The following is a 27,833-nucleotide window of genomic DNA, read 5'->3' on the forward strand; positions in this document are numbered from 1 at the left end:
ATCTCAGGTGTTCTTTGCTTCGGTGCGCTCCGGGGGCAGCAGCCAGGTCTACTTCATGACCCTGAACAGGAACTGCATCATGAACTGGTGAAACAACATCGTCCCATACAATTATGTCCCGTAGTCAGTGTATGGAAACCACCAGGCCAAGCTATTGACACTCAAACCCCCACCCACCCCCCACGCCCCACTTACAAGGACACACCACACAGTCAGACTCAACACAAACACAACACACACATACAGCACACACAAGCCTACTGTAAATCCATTCCAGCCTAAAGTCTTCACGACAAAGTCTATCTCACCTGCCACCTGCTGACTCCCCTAAACTGATTAAGCTTCCTCTGAAATGGTAGCTAACTATGAGACATCACCACAGGATTCTCATGTAATATCATCTCTACTCTACTGTGTATATACTTGTCCTGTATTATTGTACCTCAGTCACTTGGTGGACCTGTGTTTAGTCGTAACTACTGTAGTTAGTTCCTTCTTATTGGAGGTATGTTAAAAACATTCCTTACTGGTGAAATACATTTGGAAGAAGGCAAGATTGAACCAATATAAGTCAAGATTGAATTGTAAATAGCCAGTATCTAACATGTTCACATGGGTAGATTGAAGTCACTGGCAGACTTGTATATTACACCTCCATTTGGGGCGTTACCATGGACCTGATATATACTGTACTGGCACACCCTAGAGGTTTGAAGTATTGTTGCAACACTTCACCATAGAAGCTCACTCACTATGCTAAGCTTCTGATTCCCTATGACATCATTATTCAACTCATTGTTTAAAAATAAGAAGTGTTGTTTGATTAAAACTTGATTTAATGTTTCTTATTTTGATGTTTTTTGGGATGTAGGTTTAAAAAACCTCATCGGAAGATGGACTATCTATGATGTGAACATAGTATTGTTCTATTCCTTAGTAAATCCAGAGAAGTTAAATAGAACACACTGCTGTGCTCAAGCTATACACCTTCTATTCCTTTATTATATCCTTGCTACATATCGGGGATGGACCTCCTCAACTTTTAGGAGGCTTTCTAACTGGCCTTAGATATTTCTACCTTTGTTTCTTGTCAATATCGCTAATATCGCAACAAAGATTTGATATCTGTACGGTTCCTGTATTTGGTATTAGCCTAACTGGTATTCTTACTTTTATCTCTACTGTTATATTGCCGTTATATTGCAATATATATGCTGTTCTAGTGCAGTTCTTGTTCGGAGAAGGGAGTTGAGTTAATTTGTTGTGTGTAAAATATACCAGTGGAAGGGAGTGAGGTGACTTGTTAAGATGTGGGGGTCGAGGGGTGATGAAGTATGAAGGCTTTGAAGTCACAGTAATAAAGAGGACATAGAGGATTTGGAAGAGAGAGAGATGTAGTTGTAAGAATATTATAATGGAAGTCAGGTTTTCTTCATCTTGCGGATGTTATCCAGTTGAATATAGTTCCCTTTTCTCTTACTAGAGCTACTCTGTCCGCAACCTCCGTTTTTAATGTATTTTATGTTCATTGGTATGGATTTGGGTATGTGTGTTTTGTATGCAAAGGTGTGTGTGTGTGAGTGTTTGTAGGGATGGGGCTGCAGTGGATAATACTGAACTATTATTGTGGTTTCAAGCAACAGCTGTGTGGTTCTTGAGCCAGTATTGAACTTCACTGAGTGATGCTTTAGCAGTCCCAGTTCTGTGGCATCTTTGGCTCTGCAATACTGTACTAGAGGACTCAAACTCATTGGGCACTTTTATTTATCATACTAAACTGGTAGTAAGGCAACAAGTTGTTGAATATATTGGTATTGTTGTTTTCCCTACCAAAATTCACAATACTTCTCTGAACATACTATGAATCTACTTTGATTATTTAAGAGATCAGGGGAAATGCATAAGCTGTGGGTATTTTATGTACTTTACTCTAAATGGATTCTATATATTATAAATATATTTAGTATAGAAGCAAATATTATTAACACCTACTCATTCAAGGGTTTTTCTTTATTTTTACTATTTTCTACATTGTAGAATAGTAGTGAAGACATAAACTATTAAATAATACATATGGAATCATGTAGTAACCAAAAAAGTGTTTAAAAAATATTTTATATTTGAGATACTTCAAAGTAGCCACCCTTTGCATTGATGACAGCTTTGCACACTCTTGGCATTCCCTTGACCAGCTTTACCTGGAATGCTTTTCCAACAGTCTTGAAGGAGTTCCCACATATGCTGAGCACTTGTTGGCTGCTTTTCCTTCACTCTGCGGTCCAACTCATCCCAAACCATCTCAAATGGGTTGAGGTTGGATGATTGTGGAGGCCAGGTCATCTGATGCAGCACTCCATCACTCTCCCTCTTGGTCAAATAGCCCGTACACAGCCTGGAGGTGTGTTGGGTCATTGTTCTGTTGAAAAACAAATGATAGTTCCACTAAGCGCAAACCAGATGGGATGGCGTATCGCTGCAGAATGCTGTGGTAGCCATGCTAGTTAAGTGTGCCTTGAATTCTAAATAAATCACAGACAGTGTCACCAGCAAAGAACCATCACACCACCTCCTCCATGCTTCACGGTGGAACCACACATGCGGAGATCATCTATTCACCTACTCTGCGTCTCACAAAGACACGGCGGTTGAAACCAAAGAATCTCAAATTTGGAGTCATCAGACCAAAGGACAGATTTTCACCGGTCTAATGTCCATTGCTCATGTTTCTTGGCACACGCAAGTTTCTTCTTCTTATTGGTGTCCTTTAGTAGTGGTTTCTTTGCAGCAATTCGAACATGAAGGCCTGATTTCACGCAGTCTTCTCTGAACTGTTGATGTGTCTGTTACTTGAACTCTGTGAAGCATTTATTTGGGCTGCAATTTCTGAGGTGCAGTTAACTCTAATGAACTCATCCTCTGCAGCAGAGGTAGCTCTGGGTCTTCCTTTCGTGTGGCGGTCCTCATGAGAGCCAGTTTCATCATACCGCTTGATGGTTTTTGCGACTGCACTTGAAGAAACTTTGCATCTTGAATTTTTCCAAATTGACTGACCATCATATCTTAAAGTAATGATGGACTGTCATTTCTCTTTGCTTATTTGAGCTGTTCTTGCCATAATATGGACTTGGTCTTTTACCAAATAGGGCTATCTTCTGTATACCAACCCTACATTGTCACGACACAACTGATTGGCTCAATTGCATTAAGGAAAGAAATTACACAAATAATTTTGGCGTACCTTTTAATTGAAATGCATTCCAGGTGAAGCTGGTTGAGAGAATGCCAAGTGTGCAAAGCTGGCATCAAGGCAAAGAGTGGCTACTTTCAAGAAGCTTACATCTAAAATATATTTTAATTTAACACTTTTTGGGGTTACTAAACTCAGCAAAAAAAGAAACGTCCTCTCACTGTCAACTGTGTTTATTTTGAGCAAACTTTTAACATGTGTAAATACATTTGTATGAACAAAACAAGATTCAACAACTGAGACATAAACTGAACAAGTTCCACAGACATGTGACGAACAAAGGGGGGGTCAAAATCAAAAGTAACTGTCAGTATCTAGTGTGGCCACCAGCTGCATTAAGTACTGCAGTGCATCTCCTCCTCATGGACTGCACCAGATTTGCCAGTTCTTGCTGTGAGATGTTACCCCACCGGGAAGTTCCCGGACATTTCTGGGGGGAATGGCCCTAGCCCTCACCCGCCGATCCAACAGGTCCCAGACGTGCTCAATGGGATTGAGATCCGGGCTCTTCGCTGGCCATGGCAGAACACTGACATTCCTGTCTTGCAGGAAATCACGCACAGAACGAGCAGTATGGCTGGTGGCATTGTCATGCTGGAGGGTCATGTCAGGATGAGCCTGCAGGAGGATGTCTTCCCTGTAACGCACAGCGTTGAGATTGCCTGCAATGACAACAAGCTCAGTCCGATGATGCTTTGACACACCGCCCCAGACCATGACGGACCCTCTACCTCCAAATCGATCCTGCTCCAGCGTGCAAGCCTCAGTGTAACGCTCATTCCTTCGACAATAAACGCGAATCTGACCTTCACCCCTGGTGAGACAAAACCGCGACTCGTTTGTAAAGAGCACTTTTTGCCAGTCCTGTCTGGTCCAGCGACGGTGGATTTTTCCCCATAGGCGACTTTGTTGCCGGTGATGTCTGGTGAGGACCTGCCTTACAACAAGCCTACAAGCTCTCAGTCCAGCCTCTCTCAGCCTATTGTGGACAGTCTGAGCACTGATGGAGGGATTGTGCGTTCCTGGTGTAACTCGGGCAGTTATTGTTGCCATCCTGTACCTGTCCCGCAGGTGTGATGTTCGGTTGTACCGATTCTGTGCAGGTGTTGTTACATGTGGTCTGGCACTGCGAGGACGATCAGCTGTCTGTCCTGTCTCCATGTAGCGCTGTCTTCAGCGTCACACAGTACGGACATTGCAATTTATTGCCCTGTCCACATCTGCAGTCCTCATGCCTCCTTGCAGCATGCCTAAGGCACTTTCACGCAAATGAGCAGGGACCCTGGGCATCTTTCTTTTGGTGTTTTTCAGAGTCAGTAGAAAGGCGTCTTAGTGTCCTAAGTTTTCATAACTGTTACCTTAATTGCCTAGCCTCTGTAAGCTGTTAGTGTCTTAACGACCATTCCACAGGTGCCTGTTCATTTAATTGTTTATGGTTCATTGAACAAGCATGGAAAACAGTGTTTAAACACTTTACAATGAAGATCTGTGAAGTTATTTAGATTTTTACAAATTATCTTTGAAAGACAGGGTCCTGAAAAAGGGATGTTAATTTTTTTGCTGAGTTTTTATATGATTCCATATGTGTTATTTCATCGTTATGATGTCTTCACTATTATTCTACAATGTAGAAAATAGTAAAAAATAAAACCCTTGAATGAGTAGGTGTGTCCAAACTTTTGACTGGTACTGTATATTAAAATGGAGAGTACGGAACATAATCGATTGTAAATGGATAAAAGCACTTAGTACAGTTAAAATGTCTATATTTTACTCTGTGAGCATGCTTGCATGCACATATATGAGCAATTCCTCCTGTATCACAATTCAGTATCAATTCTTAGATTAGTTTCCCCCTAGCCTACTTTATTGAATATCAGCTGTGGGACATTGTGACTGATATCTCACGTTTTTACACACTCCACAAGTAGCTCTGACAGTCATGTAAATGGTCCTCCTATCTTAGTAAGCCAAACTGCCATGTTTACAGTTTAAGCAGTGCCTTGGAGTAGGGAAGAGACTGGGTGTTGAGGGTTAAAGGTAGTGAGTGTTGAGGGTTAAAGGTAGGTAGTGAATATGACCCTCCACTCGCTCTTATAACTGAACTCCAGGAAGAAGAGGTTATACAGACAGTTTACAATAATAAATAGTTGCCTCCTTTGTTACTGGTGTCCTGTGCCAATGAAGTGCACTTACATAGAAACCAGAACATCCCTATATGACTCAACTACTTTTACATTTGTAACATTGTCAACGACTATAGATTTTATTCTGTAATAACCTCAATGTTTACCTACTGCTTTTTAAATGTAATAGACTCACCAGTTACAGTGACTGTAGATCTGTTGCCATCATCTAGAAGAGTTAGTGTAGAGGAAATATTACACATGTAGTCTATAGGCATTTTCTATAGAATTTTACAATATCCTTGTATGACCCATTCATGTAACTACATTATTGGCACAGGACAAATGTGCAGTTCATGGCAGCAAACCTACCCAATTTTGAAAATGATTATATGCCTATAAAGATACATTTTGTCAGAGGTTGATGTGATAGTCCTCTAGACATTAGGAGGGAGGCCAATATACCATATAAAAGCCATAGGAGTATTCCACATTTGTTGAGAATAATTTGATAGTATTTTATATGTTCAAATGAAACTTAAGCCAGTGACCTGGGATGTGACGTTAGATGCGCTTGAAATGGAGATAAAGATGCAGGTTTTTCTTGAGTGATCAGATATGTGGACTGGGTGAGATGCAGTGGGAAATTAACTAACTTAATATATTCTGAAAGGACTATTTTATTAAAGCATATGTAAATTATATAAAGATTTAACAAAATGAATGTACATTATAAAACAGATTAGTATTTGTATAACATACTTTACGGTCTGGTATATGAATTAATCTAAGCACAATGTATTCTAATTTACGGCACAGAAAGCAAAGCTATAAATGTGGGTGTCTACGTAAATGTTTGGACCGTCTTTGTGGGTGTGACGCATGAGCGTGATGGTGGAGCTGTATGTATTTCCAGTGGAAGTGCAGATTCCTCTTGATACTGCCTAACTAGTAGTCATACTGTTAGTTGAGAGGGAGGGAGGGACCAGTCTGATATTGAGGACATGTATTGTCATTGTGAGATGGGGGAATAGTCAACCGAGACAGAAAGGTTGGTGAATGGAGAGGGTCAACAGTTGTCATTAACTTTTTTATTGTCCAATCTAAATTCATTATCAGTCAAGTGTAGTGTTACAACAAAGTTCTAACAGTAAAATGGGATTGTTTAATGTTTCAGCCCCACAGAACATCGGTATATCACAAAGGCTGTCCTTGCCATATCAAATGTTGTGACGTTTCTCCTTCATAAGCAATATGAGCGTTAAGAACAGATGAAGTTCAATTCTCTGCTGTCTGTCTGTGAGACTTGTGGGAGGGTGTTTGTTGTGGCCTTTGGCAGACTGAATCTAAGCTGGACTGTTTGTCCTTGTCTCGTTAGTGAAGGAGATACCCGTATGTTGTTTAATAAAATAATGTGCGGTCTTAATCACAAGAAAATATACCTTCTAATCCACAGTCTGCATAATATTCATACATCACGTTAACAGCTGTGATGCTTGTCTAGTTTTGCATTCATGCGTTTATCCAGTTATTGCCTTTTGATGAACTATAAGGTGGATCATAAGGCTGTGTTTACACAGGCAGCTCAATTCAGATCTTTTGACAATTTCCCTTCACGAAGTCCCACCCCAGAATTTTGGGCAAGCAAACGCATGGATAGCAACTGTCGTCAGGGCCTAGCCAGTGTTGCCAATTTAGTGACTTTGTCGCTATGTGTAGCGATTTATTTTTGTTATATAAAAAATGACCCCTTCAGTGACTTATTGGGAAGAGGCTAGCGACAAATTCAGCTACTCTTAATTTCAGGCTGCATTTGGAGTTTTGCCACCGAGAGTTTCCATGGTTTTGATAGCATGTAGCTAATTTCCCCCGTAAATTCTGAGAGTTGGAGAACAGGCAGAGAAGCACAATGGGAGGTGCCGTGGGTTAAAACTACATTGGGGGCCGCAGCTTAAAACTACATTGGGGACCGCAGCTAGGCAAATCTGTGCTGTGACTTCGTAGCGGCACATTAATGCCAGTGAGGGGAGTGGAGGAAAAACGTAGTTTCCTGAAATGCAGAGCCTGTTGGAGCATTAATCTGAAATTATACTTTTGTTCCATTGTTTGTTAGGTCAACTGGTTGTCTAGCCAAGGTTGGCTCTGTCGCACTAGGCCTTTTCAAACTGCAATGTTCTTAGCCTTGGGCTAAAATCTTCCTTAGCCCAGGGCTAAGGAGCAGTGTGAACGCATCTATTGACAACCTAACGTAATATAACTTGTTTTCTCAATGTATGTGAGCTAGCTAAGTTATCCATGCTATTAATACAACTTCCATCTGCTGTTGACATCAGGATATGATTTGAGAGCACTAACTAGTTAACTCCAAAAGTGGTTAGTAGCTTTGACTGCATGCTGACAGTGAATTCAGAGAGCCATTCAGTGGCTAACCACACTAGCTACAAACCATTGGAGGCTGCTGAGGGTAGGACGGCTCATAATAATGGCTGGAACGGGGCGAATGGAATGGCATCAAACTCATGGAAACCATGTATTTGATGTATTTTATACCATTCCACTCATTCCTCTCCAGCCATTACCATGAGACTGCCACCAACCTCCTCTGCTACAAACAATTTTACCAGGTTCCCGTAAAGCAATTATAATGACAGTCCACCACAACATACCCAAGAGATTCCTGATTAGCCAGGGGTAGTCTGTTTTAATTTAATTGTTGTGTATTAAAACAGTTTGACATCATTGCGAGGGGATTTCGCCAGTGGTTGACAAGGGAATTGGGCTTCCAGGGAAAATGTTGTCAGAGGTTGCAACAGTAACCAAGGGGAGCAGAGCTTAACGTGGGTAAATTATTTATATATCTGATACCCATCTGATATTTTCCCCAATGTGTAAACGGCAACAACAAAAACACATTTGAATCTGATCTTTTGACTTCTGATTTATACCACATCCACATGTGGATCTCAATCGTGATATAATTCTGATGTTTCATATGTGACCTGTCTGGATGATTAGATTTGTTTTTTTGCACATGACCTGCCATTACCATGACAACCACAGCTACATTTAAAGGAACAGTGACAGAAATAAGCATTGTATCTGTGTGTTACATCAGTGGAAAAAGGCTATACGGACACTCCTGACCTGCAAAACAATATTTAATAAAAAATGTGTTCAAATGAGGTAAGGGTCAGTTAGATTTTGGCTTTTACATTGCTTGCTGTTTGGGGTTTTAGGCTAGGTTTCTGTATAGCACTTTGACATCTGTTGATGTAAAAAGGGCTTTATAAATACATTTGATTGATTACAGGTCAGGAATATCCTTATAGCCTCTCCCACATCAGTGTGAATGCACAAATCTGATATGGGCACATGTAAAACTGAGTGTGGACAGTCAGAAGAAGAAGAAAAATCTGAATTGTGTTCTTAGGGTGACTGTGTAAACACAGCCCAAATGAAGGATGAATTACAATACACTGTTCTCATTTGGGTGGGTTTTCTGCTTCTGTGTAGTAAATGTTTTAGGTATACTGTCTCTGAGCCTCTGCCTGTTGCTATGGAGGCAATGACCTGCTTCACCCAATGTAGTCGCACATTAATCAAGACACTCTATTCACAGATATTATATAGTCAGACTGTACAAAATCTTGGATCTCCTTGTAGAATAACATTTAAAGTATGAATGGATTTGTGATTTTTAATAGATGCTTGTTGTTGGAAATAGGACTGGTGAAAGTCAGAAAGCTGAAAAAGCTTGTATCTTTGGACGGGTCTATAATCTCTTATCCTTTTTCAGTTTTTGAGAAATTAAATGTCTTTACAATGTTTAGTGTCTCTGTTTTTGAGGGGTTAACTCCAGATTGTATTTCATAGACTGATTAACTTTCAAGATTATGTTGAATGAACTCATGAGTCTGTAAAAGTCTTAATGCAGAGTTGTTTAAAAAATAAAACTACATTGATCTAATCTTAAAATTGTTTGTATTACTGTGCCTTTATTCATAGTTTGAATTCATTGTTCCTCATGTTTTACACCCAATGAAAGAATGGGCTAAGCATGTGTTGTATAATTGACCTCCAGTCTTCTATAAGGAGTTCCTACCATCATGCAGGCCTTCACTCCAACCTACACATTTACCAGGCTTGGGTCCCCCAAACTCTGTCCTGGGGCCCTCCCTGGGTGCATGTTTTGTTTTTTGCCCTATCACTACGCAGCTAATTCAAATAATCAAAGCTTGATGTGTTGGTGATTTGAATCAGCTGTGTAGTGCTCAGGCACAAAACTAAACGTGCACCCAGGGGTGTGCCCCAGGACAGTTTGGGAAACAGTGCTAATCAACCATATCCCTGAAGTGAACATGTACACTCCCCCTTGTGGAATTAAAGGGAATAGACTGGTGTAAAGAACATGGTGAACTCCCTTGGTCTTGCATGCACCAATCCAATCCATCTGTGGGAGTGAACAGGTGTACGCTCCTGGAAGAAGGGTAGAGAATCGGTATACAAGCCATGATTTTCATGAATACATCTGACTATTCTAAAAAATGACCTGACACTATATTATGAATCAGTTTGTAGTAAGTAGTTTGTTTAGAAACTGGAGCAGAAATCTGGACATCAGGTAGGTTTCATAAAGGTTCAAATTGGTTCATCAAAGCATTTAAAAAATGTGTTTTGTGCTAAACATGATCCCCATATCTCCCTTAAACTAGCATGCATCATTTAAAACACAATGCTAAAAAAAAAGAAGTATACACAACTGGCCGAAACTGGCAAGAGGCTACGTGTATTTATTAATAGTATGTACAATGTATACCATCATAAAGTTGACATAATATATTGACAAAGTCAAAGTATGAATATTGCCCCTGCTTATTTGAGAGTTGTCTCTTGATAATCCATTTTTTTCTCATCTTATGAATCTCTCATTTTATTGATTTCATTTAGTTTAATTTCATTATTCTCTATTAATTATCCTTAAAGTGTATCTGAGGCACACAGGGAAAACATGAATAAAATAAGCGTAAAAAAAAAAAAAAATTAATACAACAAAAACATCAAAACTATCATTTACTTATGTGGGTGTACATATCTATAAAAACAGTAACTACATGATAGCATTTTGTTTGAGCCAGGAGAAACTTTAAGAATTGATGATTTATCTTGATTTTCCTTGAACAGTGTCACTGTGGAAAGTCGGTTCTCTATCTCCCTGTCTGTAGTCTCTTGAGTGTTAATGGATTCACTTATTCTCTTGCTTTTCCAGCCCATCACTCTATTCCCTCTACTGTCACTTTTTTCACCCTGTCACAGAGACACACAAATCTACTGTAGCACAGAAAATCCATTTTAGGGATATTTGGGACTTCTGAGTAAACAAACCAAAAACAGAATTGTCCAATAACTACCTCTCCCCCATTTAGCTCAAGGGATAGTTTCTCTCAGAAATAAACATGTACTGTATATGTGTGTGTGTGTTTTAGTTTAGCAGATGTGAGGATTTTATTGAATTTGGTCACGTCTTTTACGGTGGTTCCAATGACATATGGTACTCGAGTGTGTGCTGTGTACATATCAGTTGTGGGTAGTGTTGGCATTTGTTTGTAATTCTGGTGGACTCTTCCTGCATACAATGGGATTGGTAACATGTCAAATTGCAAGTGGCGTGTGTGTCTGTGTAAACTCATACCTAATTGGCGTTATATATATATTATGTACAATGTTTCAATGTGTATGTGTACATCTTTACGTACAGTGTGAATACAGTGTGCAAACTATGTGTACCAAAATGTGAGATGTGAATACTTTGTATGATCAATAGTGTGTGTGTGTGTGTGTGTGCGTGCACGCATGGCTCAGGTAACTTGTCAGTTCCAGATCTTGAGGAAGCTGTCCCAGGACCCAGTGGCCACCGCCATGCCATCATCAGTCACGCCTAGACAACTCACACGATTGTCATGGCCAGCTAACACTCCTGACACAGAGAGGGACAAACAAATGTCATCAGGTGTCATAGTTAGCCATCTTATCATTACCCCATCTAACAATATCCCTTAGTGGAGAGTTGAATTAAACTTTACTGAGATCAGCTTATGAATTGAAGTCTAACATTGCAATACAATCTGAAGATATACCATTGTCTTTTCAGTTATCAGTCATGGGTCTGATGAATAGTCAGAAACAACAATGGCTGCCACCTAAATGACAGCCACTCCCTCCTACTCCACTGACCTGCTCGATCTCCCTTCATGGCGTCCCAGATGTTGCAGTTGAAGTCGTCGTAGCCGGCCAGCAGCAGCCGTCCGGATCTGGAGAAGGCCACGGAGGTGATGCCACAGATGATGTTGTCGTGAGAGTACAGGCTGAGCTCCTGGTCAGCGCGCAGGTCAAACAGCCTGCAGGTGGCGTCGTCGGAGCCGGTGGCAAAGGCGCTGCCGTTGGGAAAGAACTGGGAAAGAAAAAGAGAGGGAGGGACAGACATGGTAGATCAGCTGGCCATGCACCTAGCATTAGGTACATGAAACACTAAGCATTAGCTAGTGCAGCTAACATGAAGGACTTTGGGAACAGTGACATGTCTATGGTATCCTGGCTTAATGCCATGACATGAACCAGAAAGCAGGTCACCAGTGGCCCCCAGCTTGTCAGCACACTCACACAGACTGCGTTGATGTCAGACTCATGGCCCGTGAACGTCTGTCGGCACATGCTGTCCCTGATGTCCCACAGCTTAATGGAGGCGTCACAGGCTCCGGACACAAAGGTGCGGAAGTCTGGGGACAGAGACAGGCTCATGACGTCACCACTGTGGCCCGAAAACACTGTGGTCTGCTGGCTGGTCTCGATGTCCCACAGCGCACTGGGGGAGAGAACAGAACAGGGACCCACTGGATTTAACAACTGTTATTAGACCATTTTAAGTGTAAGTTTGGGTTAGCTCATAGCTAGTACCAGTATAGACCAATTTCACACTAAGAAAATACACTGCTCAAAAAAATAAAGGGAACACTTAAACAACACAATGTAACTCCAAGTCAATCACACTTCTGTGAAATCAAACTGTCCACTTAGGAAGCAACACTGATTGACAATAAATTTCACATGCTGTTGTGCAAATGGAATAGACAAAGGTGGAAATTATAGGCAATTAGCAAGACACCCCCAATAAAGGAGTGATTCTGCAGGTGGTGACCACAGACCACTTCTCAGTTCCTATGCTTCCTGGCTGATGTTTTGGTCACTTTTGAATGCTGGCGGTGCTCTCACTCTAGTGGTAGCATGAGACGGAGTCTACAACCCACACAAGTGGCTCAGGTAGTGCAGCTCATCCAGGATGGCACATCAATGCGAACTGTGGCAAGAAGGTTTGCTGTGTCTGTCAGCGTAGTGTCCAGAGCATGGAGGCGCTACCAGGAGACAGGCCAGTACATCAGGAGACGTGGAGGAGGCCGTAGGAGGGCAACAACCCAGCAGCAGGACCGCTACCTCCGCCTTTGAGCAGGAGGAGCACTGCCAGAGCCCTGCAAAATGACCTCCAGCAGGCCACAAATGTGCATGTGTCTGCTCAAACGGTCAGAAACAGACTCCATGAGGGTGGTATAAGGCCCCGACGTCCACAGGTGGGGGTTGTGCTTACAGCCCAACACCGTGCAGGACGTTTGGCATTTGCCAGAGAACACCAAGATTGGCAAATTCGCCACTGGCGCCCTGTGCTCTTCACAGATGAAAGCAGGTTCACACTGAGCACATGAGCACATGTGACAGACGTGACAGAGTCTGGAGACGCCGTGGAGAACGTTCTGCTGCCTGCAACATCCTCCAGCATGACCGGTTTGGCGGTGGGTCAGTCATGGTGTGGGGTGGCATTTCTTTGTGGGGCCGCACAGCCCTCCATGTGCTCGCCAGAGGTAGCCTGACTGCCATTAGGTACCGAGATGAGATCCTCAGAGCCCTTGTGAGACCATATGCTGACACATGCACATTTGTGGCCTGCTGGAGGTCATTTTGCAGGGCTCTGGCAGTGCTCCTCCTGCTCAAAGGCGGAGGTAGTGGTCCTGCTGCTGGGTTGTTGCCCTCCTACGGCCTCCTCCACGTCTCCTGATGTACTGGCCTGTCTCCTGGTAGCGCCTCCATGCTCTGGACACTACGCTGACAGACACAGCAAACCTTCTTGCCACAGCTCGCATTGATGTGCCATCCTGGATGAGCTGCACTACCTGAGCCACTTGTGTGGGTTGTAGACTCCGTGAGAGTGAGAGAGTGAGAGCACCGCCAGCATTCAAAAGTGACCAAAACATCAGCCAGGAAGCATAGGAACTGAGAAGTGGTCTGTGGTCACCACCTGCAGAACCACTCCTTTATTGGGGGTGTCTTGCTAATTGCCTAGAATTTCCACCTTTTGTCTATTCCATTTGCACAACAGCATGTGAAATTTATTGTCAATCAGTGTTGCTTCATAAGTGGACAGTTTGATTTTACAGAAGTGTGATTGACTTGGAGTTACATTGTGTTGTTTAAGTGTTCCCTTTATTTTTTTGAGCAGTGTATATACAGTACCAGTCAAAAGTTTGGACACACCTACTCATTCAAGGGTTTCTCTTTATTTTTACATTGTAGAATAATAGTGGAGACATCAAATCTATGAAATAACACATATGGAATCATGTAGTAACCAAAAAAAGTGTTAAACATATCAAAATATATTTATATGATGTCTTCACTATTATTCTACAATGTAGAAAATAGTACAAATAAAGAAAAAACCCGGGAATGAGTAGGTGTGTCCCAACTTTTGACTGGTACTCTATATCTTTTTTGGAACTCAGGTCGGGGTCTCAACTTACTGTTGAGAGTTAGAATAATAGAATACACAAGGTGCAATTGGGACATGTGGTTGTGGCCATGCGCAATTAGCCCATGTCAGCAAAACACTTTTAGCTGGCCGCTAGACTAATTTACCAATCTATCTAAACTTGTAGTAAGCATGGTTGAATTACAAACTGTGGTGGGACTAATTGATCATCAGTTATCATATAAAAACTGTAAACAACTTCCTCTACCCTATGGCAAAATGTGTAGGAATTGCAGGAAATTAACTTTAAATTAAAAAAATAAGTATCTTCGCTGTCACGAGGGGGGACGCTAAAATGTGGGAGGTATAGTATATTTATATTTGCATTCTCCATCAGCCTTGGTAACTAATCCATCAGGACTCACCAGGTAGTGTCTCCTGAGCTTGTGATGATTTGATTGTCATCGATGAAACGGCAACAGGACAGGTAACCTGTAGCACAAATAAAAACATATATTAGAACACTGACTGCAGCATATCAATGCATGTTACTCCTACAGAGACTTAACTACAACAATACGTATGCTACAGAATGTGACTCATTTGAAGCCACAGGTGAGCTAGCACTGTAACGCAGCTAAGGGACATTCTGTCTCAGGTCGTTATAATTGTGTTGCCCTGTGACTAATTAGCCATGTGAATTAATGTCATCCTTGTTTGGAACCTGGGGCTCACCGAGGGACAGGGGACAGGCAGGAATACACAACTGAACTGCATACACAACCATATGTAGTGCCACAGGGGAAGTTAAGAGTCAGGGAGGTTCAAATAAAATCACATAACCTAGCGAAGACACTTCCATGGTTTCTCAAAGGAAAATTAACACAAAATCCCTCAAGCTTTTTGTCACATAGGTATTTGTGCAGAAGTGCTTCTTCACCTGTGTGTCCAGGTAATTCCCTGCTGACCCTGACGTTGCCCTCACGGGTCTTCAAGCAGTAGATGGAACAGATGTTGTCCAGACCTCCACAGGCCACGTAGTTACCAGAGGGGGCATACGCACAGGTCATCACCCAGGAGGAGCGCAGGGGGATAGCATGCATCTGGAGGGGGGGATAAGAGTTGGTCACTGCGTCACAGAATAAAGGCATGGCCATGGAGAAGGACAGTAGCATCACAACTGGGGCCAGGCATGAGTCCTGCTCCAAGTCCAAATCCAGACAGAGCAGAAGTAGCACAATAATAGTCCATTGTGCTTCCCCTATACTGAAATGTGGGGGTCTTTTCTGGGTGCCGTTGCATAATGTCATTTACAATGTTTGAATGTCAAAGTGACTCTGGGTGGTTATGATGTAAGCAGATTATGAGATGAGTCAAACACACATTCCTAGTAAAGGAAGGTCTTTAGTATGCTCCCATTTAACTTCCAATTCCTGAAGGCAGACAGTGAGGCAACCTAGTCAGGCCTCGTGGAGATTGTTGTTGTTATTATTGTTATTTGGGTGCAGCTCTCACCTTGTTAGTGGTGTAGCTGTCCCAGATGATCAGTTTTCCATCTTGAGAGGCGCTGACCAGGAGCCTGCGGAGACAAAGAGGTAGAACCATTGTATTATACCTACTCAAAACAAGCACAGCTTGTACCACCATGAGTGAGAGTGTGAAGAGAGAGGGACAAGCCCCCTAAGGGGTTGGCATAACGTTACACCCACCTAGAGTCTGTGCCCCAGTGCATGGCATAGATCTTAGCCAGGTGGCCACGGAGAGTGCGCCTCGTCCGCATCTGAATCCTCCCCACTGGATCCAGACCTGCTGTTATCTGGTTGACACACAAACACACAGAAAAGTATTGTGAAGACAAGTTCATCACAGGGTTAATGTGGCAATGTAATGTACTGTAGGCTATATTGTATGTCGGTTATAATCATGGTGTCTTTTATGTGGGCATGTGTGCTACTTACCTGTGTTAGGGTTGAGTCCCCACATGCTTTCCTGGCATCCTAAGAGACAGAGAAACAGAGAGTGGTTAGACAAGCATTAGCACTCTCCCTCAATCTTACCCAGGTCAACCTCCCACCTCTCCATATGGTTCATTAGGCCAACTACCTTTTCCACCAACCCCCTTCTCTCCTAAACCCAATGGTTTTACTGCTTTATTTGAGATCATAAAGCATCAGAGTAGGACTGCTGATCTAGGTTCAGGTCCTTCTGTCCATATCCTGTAATCTCATTCTTTATGATCTACAGTAAAAGGTAAAACTGATCCTAGATCAGCACTCCAAGGCTCTGGGACTTTGTAAATGTGGGCCCAGATCAGTGACATTCTGGCTGCGTTTACTCAGGCACACCAATTCTGATCTTTTGCCCAATTATGGGCAAAAGAGCTGAACTGATTGGTCAAAAGATCAATTAGCAAAAAAAGATCACAATTGGGCTGCCTGTGTAAACGCAGTCTCTCTACAACGCTTGGGTCGTGTTCCGCTGCTCAGACGTTGCTGACGCATGCCTGATCTTACTTCGCCTGGATAGGTATTTTATGTGTCAGCTAACGACATCATATGTTATGGTAATCTAGTGCCCGACTGCAGTGCACAGTTGATAAGACACGCAACCATTGGTTGATGCATGCAACGTGTGAGCAGGAGAACGCGGCCATACTCTTATCTGGTTCCTAAGTTGTTCCGCCTCCTGACGCAGCTGCTCCAGCTCGCTCATTTTGGATCCCTGGCCTCGTCGATATCCTCTGTCACTCAAACAGTCACCTGGTGGGAACAAAGGATGGAAAACAGGATGAGAAGTGAAACTTAAAACCGTCCAAGAGAAGAAACGTCAAAATAGAATGATGGACAGTGCCTGCGTCAGAACAAACCAATCATCCCGCTTGTAATGTAATATGTGCTATGTTTGGTCATGACATAGCATGCGTATCAGGTTGAATAATTTGATTGCAGTGTTATCATGGTGAGTAATTGACTCAAACTACATCAGAGGTCTTGTGGTCCTCTGCTGGTCTCAACCTGATCAATGGGTGTGATCTGATCATAATCATTTTGGCATATTTCACCCGGAGGATAGTTGTTTTACACCATCACAAACATGGCTGCAGAGCGGCAGCTAGATTGAGTAAATTGGGTATATAAACTGTAAAATAATACTTAATTCAGTATTTTAAGCGCATGGTTTACCAACATAGCACATGTAAAATATGGAAAGCTTGTAATCTGTATGTTTATGGTTGTACAGCCTTGTCTGGTTTAACAGTGGAGAATAATCTCTAATCTGGTATAATCTGAGAAAGCGCTTCATCATTTAATGGGCTCTCTTTGATATCCACAAATGACTTAACGCACAGAAACAAGATTAGGATTACTGCATGCAGCATTTATTATTTATTACAGACACATTGAACAAAATGTGTGTGTTTGTTGTGTTCTTAAAGCAGTTTTGAATCTCTATTTAGCATAGCTATCATTCAAGGAATTTGGCAGTGGAATATTTCCATAATTACCATGTTATTGCCTGTTTCTTACTATATTTTTACAACGACTTGTTAATGATTCAACATTCCAACGATTATGGTCGATTCTGGTAGACACAAAATGTCAATTTGTTCAATCTGCCGTATCAAAACTAATGTTTCTCTCTTTAATAGCCTCACGTACTAGTGATCTATGTTGTTCACACATTACATTTACAAAATGAAGGCATACTGTGCTCTGAAAACTATTTTACAGCAGGATCTGGATCACCTAGTGAAATATCCTCTTGAAAATGGCTGATACTAGCATTATAACATACTACATTTCCAAATTACTACATTTTTCCCCCGTTAGACACGCGTTTCCAAAACTCGGTCCTGGGGACCCCAAGGGGTGCACGTTCTGGTTGTTATCCTAGCACTACACAGCGTCACAGGATCGCGTTTGGGAAAAACTGCAATAGACCAGCAGTTGAAGTCGGAAGTTTACATACACCTTAACCAAATACATTTAAACTCAGTTTTTCACAATTCCTGACATTTAATACTAGTAAAAATTCCCTGTCTTAGGTCAGTTAGAATCACCACTTTATTTTAAGAATGTGAAATGTCAGAATAATAGTAGAGAATGATTTATTTCACCTTTTATTTCTTTCATCCCATTCCCAGTGGGTCAGAAGTTTACATACACTCAATTAGTATCTGGTAGCATTGCCTTCAAATTCTTGAACTTGGGTCAACGTTTCAGGTAGCCTTCCACAAGCTTCCCACAATAAGTTGGGTAAATTTTGGCCCATTCCTCCTGACAGAGCTGGTGTAGCGTAATCAGGTTTGTAGGCCTCCTTGCTCGCACATGCTTTATCAGTTATGCCCACAAATTTTCTATGGGATTGAGGTCAGGGCTTTGTGATGGCCACTCCAATACCTTGACTTTGTTGTCCTTAAGCCATTTTGCCACAACTTTAGAAGTATGCTTGGGGTCATTGTCCATTTGGAAGACCCATTTGTGACCTAGCTTTAACTTCTTGACTGATGTCTTGAGATGTTGATTCAAACTATCCACATAATTTTCCCTCCTCATAATGCCACCTATTTTGTGAAGTGCACCAGTCTCTCCTGCAGCAAAGCACCCCCACAACATGATGCTGCCACCCCCGTGCTTCAAGGTTGGGATGGTGTTCTTCGGCTTGTAAGCCTCCCCCTTTTTCCTCCAAACATGGTCATTATGGCCAAACAGTTCTATTTTTGTTTCATAAGACCAGAGGACATTTCTCTAAAAAGTACAATCGGCCTTTCTGAGCGGCCTTTCAGGTTATGTCGATATAGGTCTCGTTTTACTGTGGATAAAGATACTTTTGTATCTGTTGTCTCCAGCATCTTCACAAGGTCCTTTGCTGTTGTTCTGGGATTGATTTGCACTTTTCGCACCAAAGTACATTAATCTCTAGGAGACAGAATGCGTCTCTTTCCTGAGCGGTATGACGGCTGCGTGGCCCCATGGTGTTTATACTTGCATACTATTGTTTATACAGATGAACGTGGTACCTTCAGGCATTTGGAAATTGCTCCCAAGGATGAACCAGACTTGTGGAGGTCTACCATTTTCTTCTGAGGTCTTGGCTGATTTCTTTTTATTTTCCCATGATGTTAAGCAAAGAGGCACTGAGTTTGAAGGTAGGCCTTGAAATAAATCCACAGGTACACCTCCGATTGACTCAAATTATGTCAATTAGCCTATCAGAAGCTTCTAAAGCCACATTGTTTTCTGGAATTTTCCAAGCTGTTTAAAGGCACAGTCAACTTAGTGTATGTAAACTTCTGACCCACTGGAATTGTGATACAGTGAATTATAAGTGAAATAATCTGTCTGTAAACAATTGTTGAAAAATTACTTGTGTCATGCACAAAGTAGATGTCCTACCCGACTAGCCAAAACTATAGTTGGTTAACAAGATATTTGTTGAGTGGTTGAAAAACGAGTCTTAATGACTCCAACCTAAGTGTATGTAAACTTCCGACTTCAACTGTATATTGTTACCATCACATTGTTACCATTACTGTCATATGTATATACTGTGTTCTAGTCAAGGCTCATCCTATATAACTACTGCTGTACACGTCTTTTCTATTCATATACGGTCCATACTCTCTACAGTACACACCATTATATACATATACAGTACCAGTCAAATGTTTGAGCTCTCATTCAAGGTCTTTTAAAAATATTTTCTACATTGTAGAATAATAGTGAAGACATCAAAACTATGAAATAACACATATGGAATCATGTAGTAACCAAAACTGTTAAACAAATCAAAATATATTTGAGATTTTAGATCCTTCAAAGTAGCCACCCTTTGCCTTGACATCTTGCACACTCTGGGCATTCTCTCAACCACCTTCCTAAGGAATGTTTTTCCAACAGTCTTGAAGGAGTTGCCACAAATGCTGAGCACTTGTTGGCTGCTTTTTCTTCACTCTGCGATCCAATTCATCTCAAACCATCTCAATTGGGTTGAGGTCGGGTGATTGTGGAGGCCAGGTTATCTGATGCAGCACTCCATCGCTCTTCTTCTTGGTCAAATAGCCCTTACACAGCCTGGAGGTGTGTTTTGGGTCATTGTCCTGTTGAAAACAAATGATAGTCCCACTAAGCACAAACCAGATGGGATGGCATATTGCTGCAGAATGCTGTGGTAGCCATGCTGGTTAAGTGTGCCTTGAATTCAAAATAAATCACACACAGTGTCACCAGCAAAGCACCCCCACACCATCTCCTCCATGCTTCACGGTAGGAACTACACGTGGAGATCATCCGTTCACCTGACTCATCAGACCAAAAGGACAGATTTCCACCGGTCTAATGTCCATTGCTCGTGTTTCTTGGCACAAGCAAGTCTCTTCTTCTTATTGGTGTCATTTAGTAGTGGTTTCTTTGCAGCAATTAGACCATGAAGGCCTGATTCACGCAGTCTCCTCTGAACAGTTGATGTTGAGATGTCTGTTACTTGAACTCTGAAGCATTTATTTGGGCTGCATTTTCTAGTTAACTCTAATGAACTTTTTCCTATGCAGGAGAGTCCGAGTCAGGGTCTTCCTTTCCTGTGGCGGTCCTCATGAGAGCCAGTTTCATTATTGGGCTTGATGGTTTTTGCGACTGCAATTGAAGAAACTTTAAAAGTTCTTGACATTTTCCGGATTGACTGACCTTCATGTCTTAAAGTAATGATGGACTGTCGTTTCTCATTGCTTATTTGAGCTGTTCTTGCCATAATATGGACTTGGTCTTTTACCAAATAGGGCTATCTTCTGTATGCCACCTCTACCTTGTCACAACAAAACTGATTGGCTCAAATTCATTAAGAGGGAAATAAATTCCACAAAGTAACTTTTAAAAAGGCACACCTGTTAATTGAAATCCATTCCAGGTGACTACCTCATGAAGCTGGTTGAGAGAATGCCAAGAGTGTACAAAGCTGTCATCATGGCATATGGAATCTCAAATATAAAATATATTTTAATTTGTTTAACACTTTTTTGGTTACTACATGGTTCCATGTGTGTTATTTCATAGTTTTGATGTCTTCACTATTATTATACAATGTAAAAAATAGTAAAAAATAAAGAAAAACCCTTGAATGATTAGGTGTCCAAAATGTTGACTGGTGCTGTATATATACACTATATATACAAAAGTATGTGTTGTATGTGTTGACCCCCTTCAAATTAGCCACACCCGTTACTGACAGGTGTATACAATCAAGCACACAGCCATGCAATCTCCATAGACAAACATTGGCAGTAGAATGGCCTTACTGAAGAGCTCAGTGACTTTCAACGTGGCACCATCATAGCATTCCACCTTTCCTACAAATCAGTTCGGCACATTTCTACCCTGCTAGAGCTGCCCCGGCCAACTGTAAGTGCTGTTATTGTGAAGTGGAAATGTCTAGGAGCAACAATGGCTCAGCCGCAAAGTGGTAGGCCACACAAGCTCACAGAACCGTCAAGTGCTGAAGTGTGTAAAAATCATCTGTCCTCGGTTGCAACACTCACTACCGAGTTCCAAACTGCCTCTAGAAGCAACGTCAGCACAAGAGCTGTCAGCAGGGAGCTTCATGAAATGGGGTTCCATGGCTGAGCAGCCGCACACAAGCCTAATTTCATCCATGCGCAATGTCAAGCGTTGGCTGGAGTGGTGTAAAGCTCGCCGCCATTGGACTCTGGAGCAGTGGAAATGCGTTCTCTGGAGTGATGAATCACGCTTCACCATCTGGCAGTCCGACAGACTAATCTGGGTTTGGCAGATGACAGGAGAATGCTACCTGCCCAAATGCATAGTGACAACTGTAAAGTTTGGTGGAGGAGAAAAGGGAAAGGATGCATTCAACTGAAATGTGTCTTCCACATTTGACCCAACCCCTCTGATTCAGAGAGGTGCTGCCTTAATCGCCATCCATGTCTTCGGCGCCCGGGGATAATGGTCTGGGGCTGTTATTATGGTTTGGCCTGGGCCCCTTAGTTCCAGTGAAGGGAAATCTTAACACTACAGCATACAATGTCATTCTAGACGATTCTATGCTTTCAACTTTGTGGCAACAGTTTGGGAAAAGCACGTTCATGTTTCAGCATGACAATGCCCCTGTGCACAAAGCGAAGTCCATATGGAAATGGTTTGTCGAGATCGGTGTGAAAGAACTTGACTGGGCTGTACAGAACCCTGACCTAAACCCCATTGAACGTATTTGGGATGAATTGGAACGCCGACTCTGAGCCAGGCCTAATCGCCCAACATCAATGGCCGACCTCACTAATGCTCTTGTGGCTGAATGGAAGCAAGTCGCCACAGCAATGTTCCAACATCTACTGGAAAGCCTTCCCAGAAGAGTGGAGGCTGTTTTAGCAGCAAAGGGGGGAGCAAATGCCCATGATTTTGGAACGAGATGTTCGACAAGCAGGTGTCCACATACATTTGGTCATGTAGCGTATTAATATTCTAGACTCCAACATTGCTTGTTCTGATATTTCTTAATTTCTTTATTTTTGGGATTTGTGTGTATTGTTTTGTTAGGTATAATGCACTGTTGGAAATAAATACATAAGCATTTCGCTACACCTGCAAAATAAAGCCCACGCGACCAATACAATTTGATTTTCACAGTTGAATGTGACTGACAATAATATGGTAGGCCTATTTGTATTATATTTTGTGTGCAGCACTACTTTAAATTCACCAAAACAGTATTTGCTGTACCATGCACTTCCATATCAACATGCTTAGCACTATAGGTGTGTTTTTGATCACATGCACAAGGAATTAGAAATTGGACCCAGGGGTAATAAGTAATCCTCCCATCTACATCCAACCCAGAGAGAGAGAGCGAGAGCGAGAGCGAGAGAGGTTTCACATTCAAATTCTATCCCAAATTGGGCACTAGTATTTACATGAGTTGGTGGGCCTATTCAAATCCGTTAGACACCGATGAAATACCTCTGACCATTCTACTCTGTTTTGCACATTAGATTTGCATCACTGTCAATACCATACCTCTGTCGGTGGCGGTGCAACGGTACTTGGAAAACACAGATATTAACAAAGAAAATGCCTTCACAGACAGGTAGACTGCCTGTATCAGGTAGTATCACAAGTAGACTGTAGACTGCCTGTATCAGGTAGTATCACAAGTAGACTGTAGACTGCATGTATCAGGTAGTATCACAAGTAGACTGTAGACTGCATGTATCAGGTAGTATCACAAGTAGACTGTAGACTGCATGTATCAGGTAGTATCACAAGTAGACTGTAGACTGCATGTATCAGGTAGTATCACAAGTAGACTGTACACTGCATGTATCAGGTAGTATCACAAGTAGACTGTAGACTGCATGTATCAGGTAGTATCACAAGTAGACTGTAGACTGCATGTATCAGGTAGTATCACAAGTAGACTGTACACTGCATGTATCAGGTAGTATCACAAGTAGACTGTAGACTGCATGTATCAGGTAGTATCACAAGTAGACTGTAGACTGCATGTATCAGGTAGTATCACAAGTAGACTGTAGACTGCATGTATCAGGTAGTATCACAGGTAGTGTTCACATTTTGCATATATTCCTCTAATCCCAGTGCGTCAAAGTTAGTTAGCATTACCTAACACTCACATCACATGTTCCATGTTTGTTATTAAAGGCTTCCAACTTCACATGCACAAACAACCAGAAACATCCACATCATCACCATCTACTAGGCTAGGGAGACGAGCAATTAGCTGGGTCATTGTTCCCTGGGGGAAACCTCCAACCAGATGGATCACACAGCACTAATGGAAGGCGACAGGAGGAAATTAGTGGGTCCCAGTCTCCTGGCACAGCTGCTCATTTAGCCAATAAAGCACTAAAGGGGGTGGTGGTGGTGCATCATCACCAGAGACCAGGGTGGGAGAGGAGAGGAGTGGGCATCATGAAAAGTGATGAGACGCAATCGCCCATTGACATCATCAAATTTCTTGGACTTTGTTATCACAATGCAATTCACCTCATCAGGTAGTAACCAAACCAATCCCATGTTGTCTGGACACAAATTCCTGTTCCTAACCCTTCCGCAAGAAAATCACTGTATGAGAGGATTTCTGGTAGAATTTAAGTGTTTGTCCACTGTTAAAATCATTTAGAAAGCTGTATAAAAGGACACAAAACACAGAGCACGGCTGGATGAAATGTTCCTTATTGAATACAACTGGTTGTGGACCTCTACTCAGGTGTGGGGGGATACAGGGGTGCACAGGTTGTTCTTGATACTGTAGACTGAAGGCATAATTTACATAAATAAGTGTTGTAGGCCTATTGCAGATGTACAACAATTGTAAAATACACAGCAGACAAGATATTAAAGTGCCCCATCTAGGCCAGGATGTGTTCCACACAGTTCCTCTAATGAATTCTCTGGGAATGGAATGCTATATTTTAACGCTCACTTTAATCTGTATATGTAATAATTGTTAAAATGGTGCTGCTGTAGCCAATCTTATTCCAATCCACATGTGCGCAGGGCCCTGTACGCCCATCACAAAGAGACAGATTGTTACAGAAGGCCTGATGATGGAACACTGCTGAATAGTGATGATGATATATTGTACCGAACAACCCACGTGTCCAGTGCTTAGAATATGTGGGCTAAAATGTAACCATAATAGCTCTTTAAGCCTTTTCTCAAAGACAAGAGATAACCAATGATAATTGACCTAAACTATGGGTCAAAGACATGCTTCTGATTTAGAAGAATTATGCAAAATGACAATGTGGCCACACCCCTTATGTTCATGCACAGTAAATGATAGGCCTACTGGTCTATTCGGTTGATATTTCACAGAGAACCACGACTGGTAAACTCATATTAAGCACATTATATTAGCGTTATTGGATTGATGTTCGGTATAATTTTCTAGAATTCTAAACAAATTCCTTGCATTGAATGTGAAATCCATTTTAAGGTCAGATAGCAGCATAGACACTGTAACACAGCCCTCCCTGATCAACAAATAGGTTGCCTACATCGGCCTTGCGGCGCAACTCAGACGGCTACTCCCTCACTGCAAGCAACAGTAGCCTAGGCTACCCACAAATGTATAGAGCTACTTGACATATGTAGCAGTTACTTGATGAATTTAAGGCCATAATTCGATTATTACAGCAGTGAGCCATGGGCATTCACGGTTAATGGCACTGACACCCTGGCAACCCTGGCATTTTTCCAAGCCGCTAAATATGCAAACGCTTAAGGGGTTGTCTATTAATATAGGTTATCGTAATAATGTACAGCAAGTTATGCTATATGCAGATATAAAACAATTTGTACAGTGGGCATGTTTGTCCATATGTATATATTTACCAAAAAATACAGATGAAAAACAATTTCATCGAAATGATGAGCATAGTCATGAATAGGCCCATCATCATCCAGCCATCTTACATCCAAGACAATTCTGACAGCATTTTATAATGGATGGCTACCTGTTAGTTAATGCTTCCGATGAGGTTGCTGGTCTTTCTCGAAATAATATCTGGATGCAATGTTTCAAAAAGGCTGGGGGTGTTTATTGTCCCCTTTTTTCTTTAGAAAACGAAATAGGGACAAAAATATGTAGATATTTTCAATATCCTCTCTGCTCCTTTTCTTCTAGATTCTTGCTCAGAGTATCTCCAATGTAGGCTGTACAAATAAATATTAAAGATCGAAGTACAGAGACACCATATCTCCGTTTGATTGGACCTCTTGAAAAGATGAGATCTGCTGTTGTGTTCCCGTTTCCTCTTCAGAATGGTTTGCCTTTCTACGCCCGAGACCTTCATAAACTCGAAAACATCTTTGTTGGAGCGAGTTGAACACAATTGCCGTCTGTCCACGCATCAAAGAAAATGCACTGAACCTTATGAAATTAATAAATGGGTTTTCTATACTCCGCTTTTCTCTTGATTGTATTTTTCGTGATCCTCGCTTCCTTCCTCCCTTGCTAGTTCGCGGATCTCTTCCTCCTCCCTCTCTCCTCTCACTCCCTCGCTTCGTAATGACCGCCGCCTCCTCGTCAAAAATGAATTATTAAATAAATTGCAAAACACAGGCTTAAGCTCTTGAGAGAAAAATATAAATACAATTTAAAAAGGGCTATCTTGCCGGAGGTACAGGAAACCCACCCATCGGTACACAAATAAATAAATAAAATAATAGCATGCAATAATATATATTCACATGAGGTGTTATTTTATTTTTATCTCTAAATTGCAGAATTCTAATACATCTCACACAATAACGTAGTTTCAGATTAAATCTGCGCTTGCTAACGTTAGATCTCATAAACACGATTCAACCACACCCATTTCGGGCTGTACCATTTTAGAACCCCCCTCTGGTGTCTTACTGGATACGGGTGGGAGGACTGTCAGAAGGTCCTCGGTCTACTGCAGATTTAGATCATCACAGGGTCGCGTTTGTCTACTCTATGATAACTCTTTCGCGTCGTAGTTATTGACTAATCAGACTATCCCTCGGTGCAGTGTGCGCTTATAGCGTTAACTACTTCCACTAGCCTACAGGAAAATGACTGCCCACCCACCAAGAACCAAATAACTGTTGAAGTTGCTCCAATGGGCCTCAACTCATCACTCAGTATAGCAGATTTCTTACTTCTTCCCCTTCACTTTTTGATTAAACTACTTGTGTAATTAATACCTCAGAGTAACCTAATTACTCTGGAGATGTAACTAAGGGTTCCTTTAATTATTTTTATAATTAGCAGATGTGTGTCTGTGAGAGAGAAAGTGCAAGGCCATAAGCTGGTGAGAGCTGCTGGGGTTTTATCAAGCCATGGTTTTATATTCATGATAGGGAGTAATCCGCTCATTTCGAAATCATCTGTCTGTCACATTTTTTTTTAAACTTTTGCTTTATTTACTGTCATTGACTGTGTGAACATTACAGTGCGATAGAGAGGTCAGAGGCCTGTGTGTACACACACACCACACAAATACACACAATACAGAATACACACGTCATTTGCATAATAATTATATTCTTATAGGCTATATAATGCATTTTTAAACTGTCATTGAACTGTATACACTTTAGAGTATGATAGAGAGACAGAGAGGCGTGCACATGCACACACACACACACACACACACACACACACACACACACACACACACACACACACACACACACACACACACACACACACACACACACACACACACACACACACACACACACAAACAAAATATGCATAATCATTATATCCTTCTATTGTAATGCATTTGTAAGACAGGAGTAAACTAGAAACAAGCAGCTGGTTCTAAATGGCCATATAGGCCTGATAAATATATTCTATGGTTTAACTGGAGTAGACCATTGTTCAAAATTGGACCAAACAAACCAATAATTCTTATTTATAATAATGACCCTAGGGTAGGGGGAAACCTAGGCCTTCGATCAGTCAAAATTGCTGTTTCTTCAAAGAAAGACAACAACAAAAAAGATTGGATTTCCTGAGAGAATGCATTTTAATCAACAAAACAATAACAAAAAAGCTCTCAATTTCTATATAAGTATGCTTACTCCCAGCTAAAACAATATTTTTTGGAGGTCTTACCCCAGAAACCCAGTGACTGGTTTTGGTTGAATTGGTGTCAGGACCT

General features: G+C 41.7%; 2 protein-coding genes across 7 annotated transcripts in view; one reads left to right on the top strand and one right to left on the bottom strand.

Annotated features, from left to right (window-relative positions):
* Positions 1-9,348, top strand: part of mink1 (misshapen-like kinase 1) — a 58,106-nt gene extending 48,758 nt beyond the window's left edge. For all 6 annotated transcript variants that reach the window (XM_071338550.1, XM_071338551.1, XM_071338552.1 and 3 more), the window contains one exon: positions 8-9,348. In XM_071338550.1, coding sequence (XP_071194651.1) covers positions 8-91 — 84 coding nt within the window. In that variant the 3' untranslated portion in view covers positions 92-9,348. The remainder of the gene's footprint in view (positions 1-7) is intronic.
* Positions 9,349-10,143: 795 nt separating this feature from the next.
* gnb2 (guanine nucleotide binding protein (G protein), beta polypeptide 2) lies at positions 10,144-26,499 on the bottom strand. The gene is made up of 10 exons (XM_071338560.1): positions 25,653-26,499; positions 16,820-16,923; positions 16,123-16,161; positions 15,874-15,980; positions 15,680-15,743; positions 15,105-15,267; positions 14,590-14,656; positions 12,031-12,232; positions 11,605-11,821; positions 10,144-11,347 (listed from the first exon to the last, which is right to left on the bottom strand). The coding sequence occupies exons 2-10, from the start codon at positions 16,874-16,876 to the stop codon at positions 11,241-11,243; spliced, it is 1,023 nt and encodes a 340-aa protein (XP_071194661.1). The 5' UTR covers positions 16,877-16,923; positions 25,653-26,499; the 3' UTR covers positions 10,144-11,240.
* Between the last annotated feature and the right edge of the window lie 1,334 nt (positions 26,500-27,833).

Source organism: Salvelinus alpinus, chromosome 13 (assembly GCF_045679555.1).
Source record: "Salvelinus alpinus chromosome 13, SLU_Salpinus.1, whole genome shotgun sequence".
NCBI classification, from domain to species: domain Eukaryota; kingdom Metazoa; phylum Chordata; class Actinopteri; order Salmoniformes; family Salmonidae; genus Salvelinus; species Salvelinus alpinus.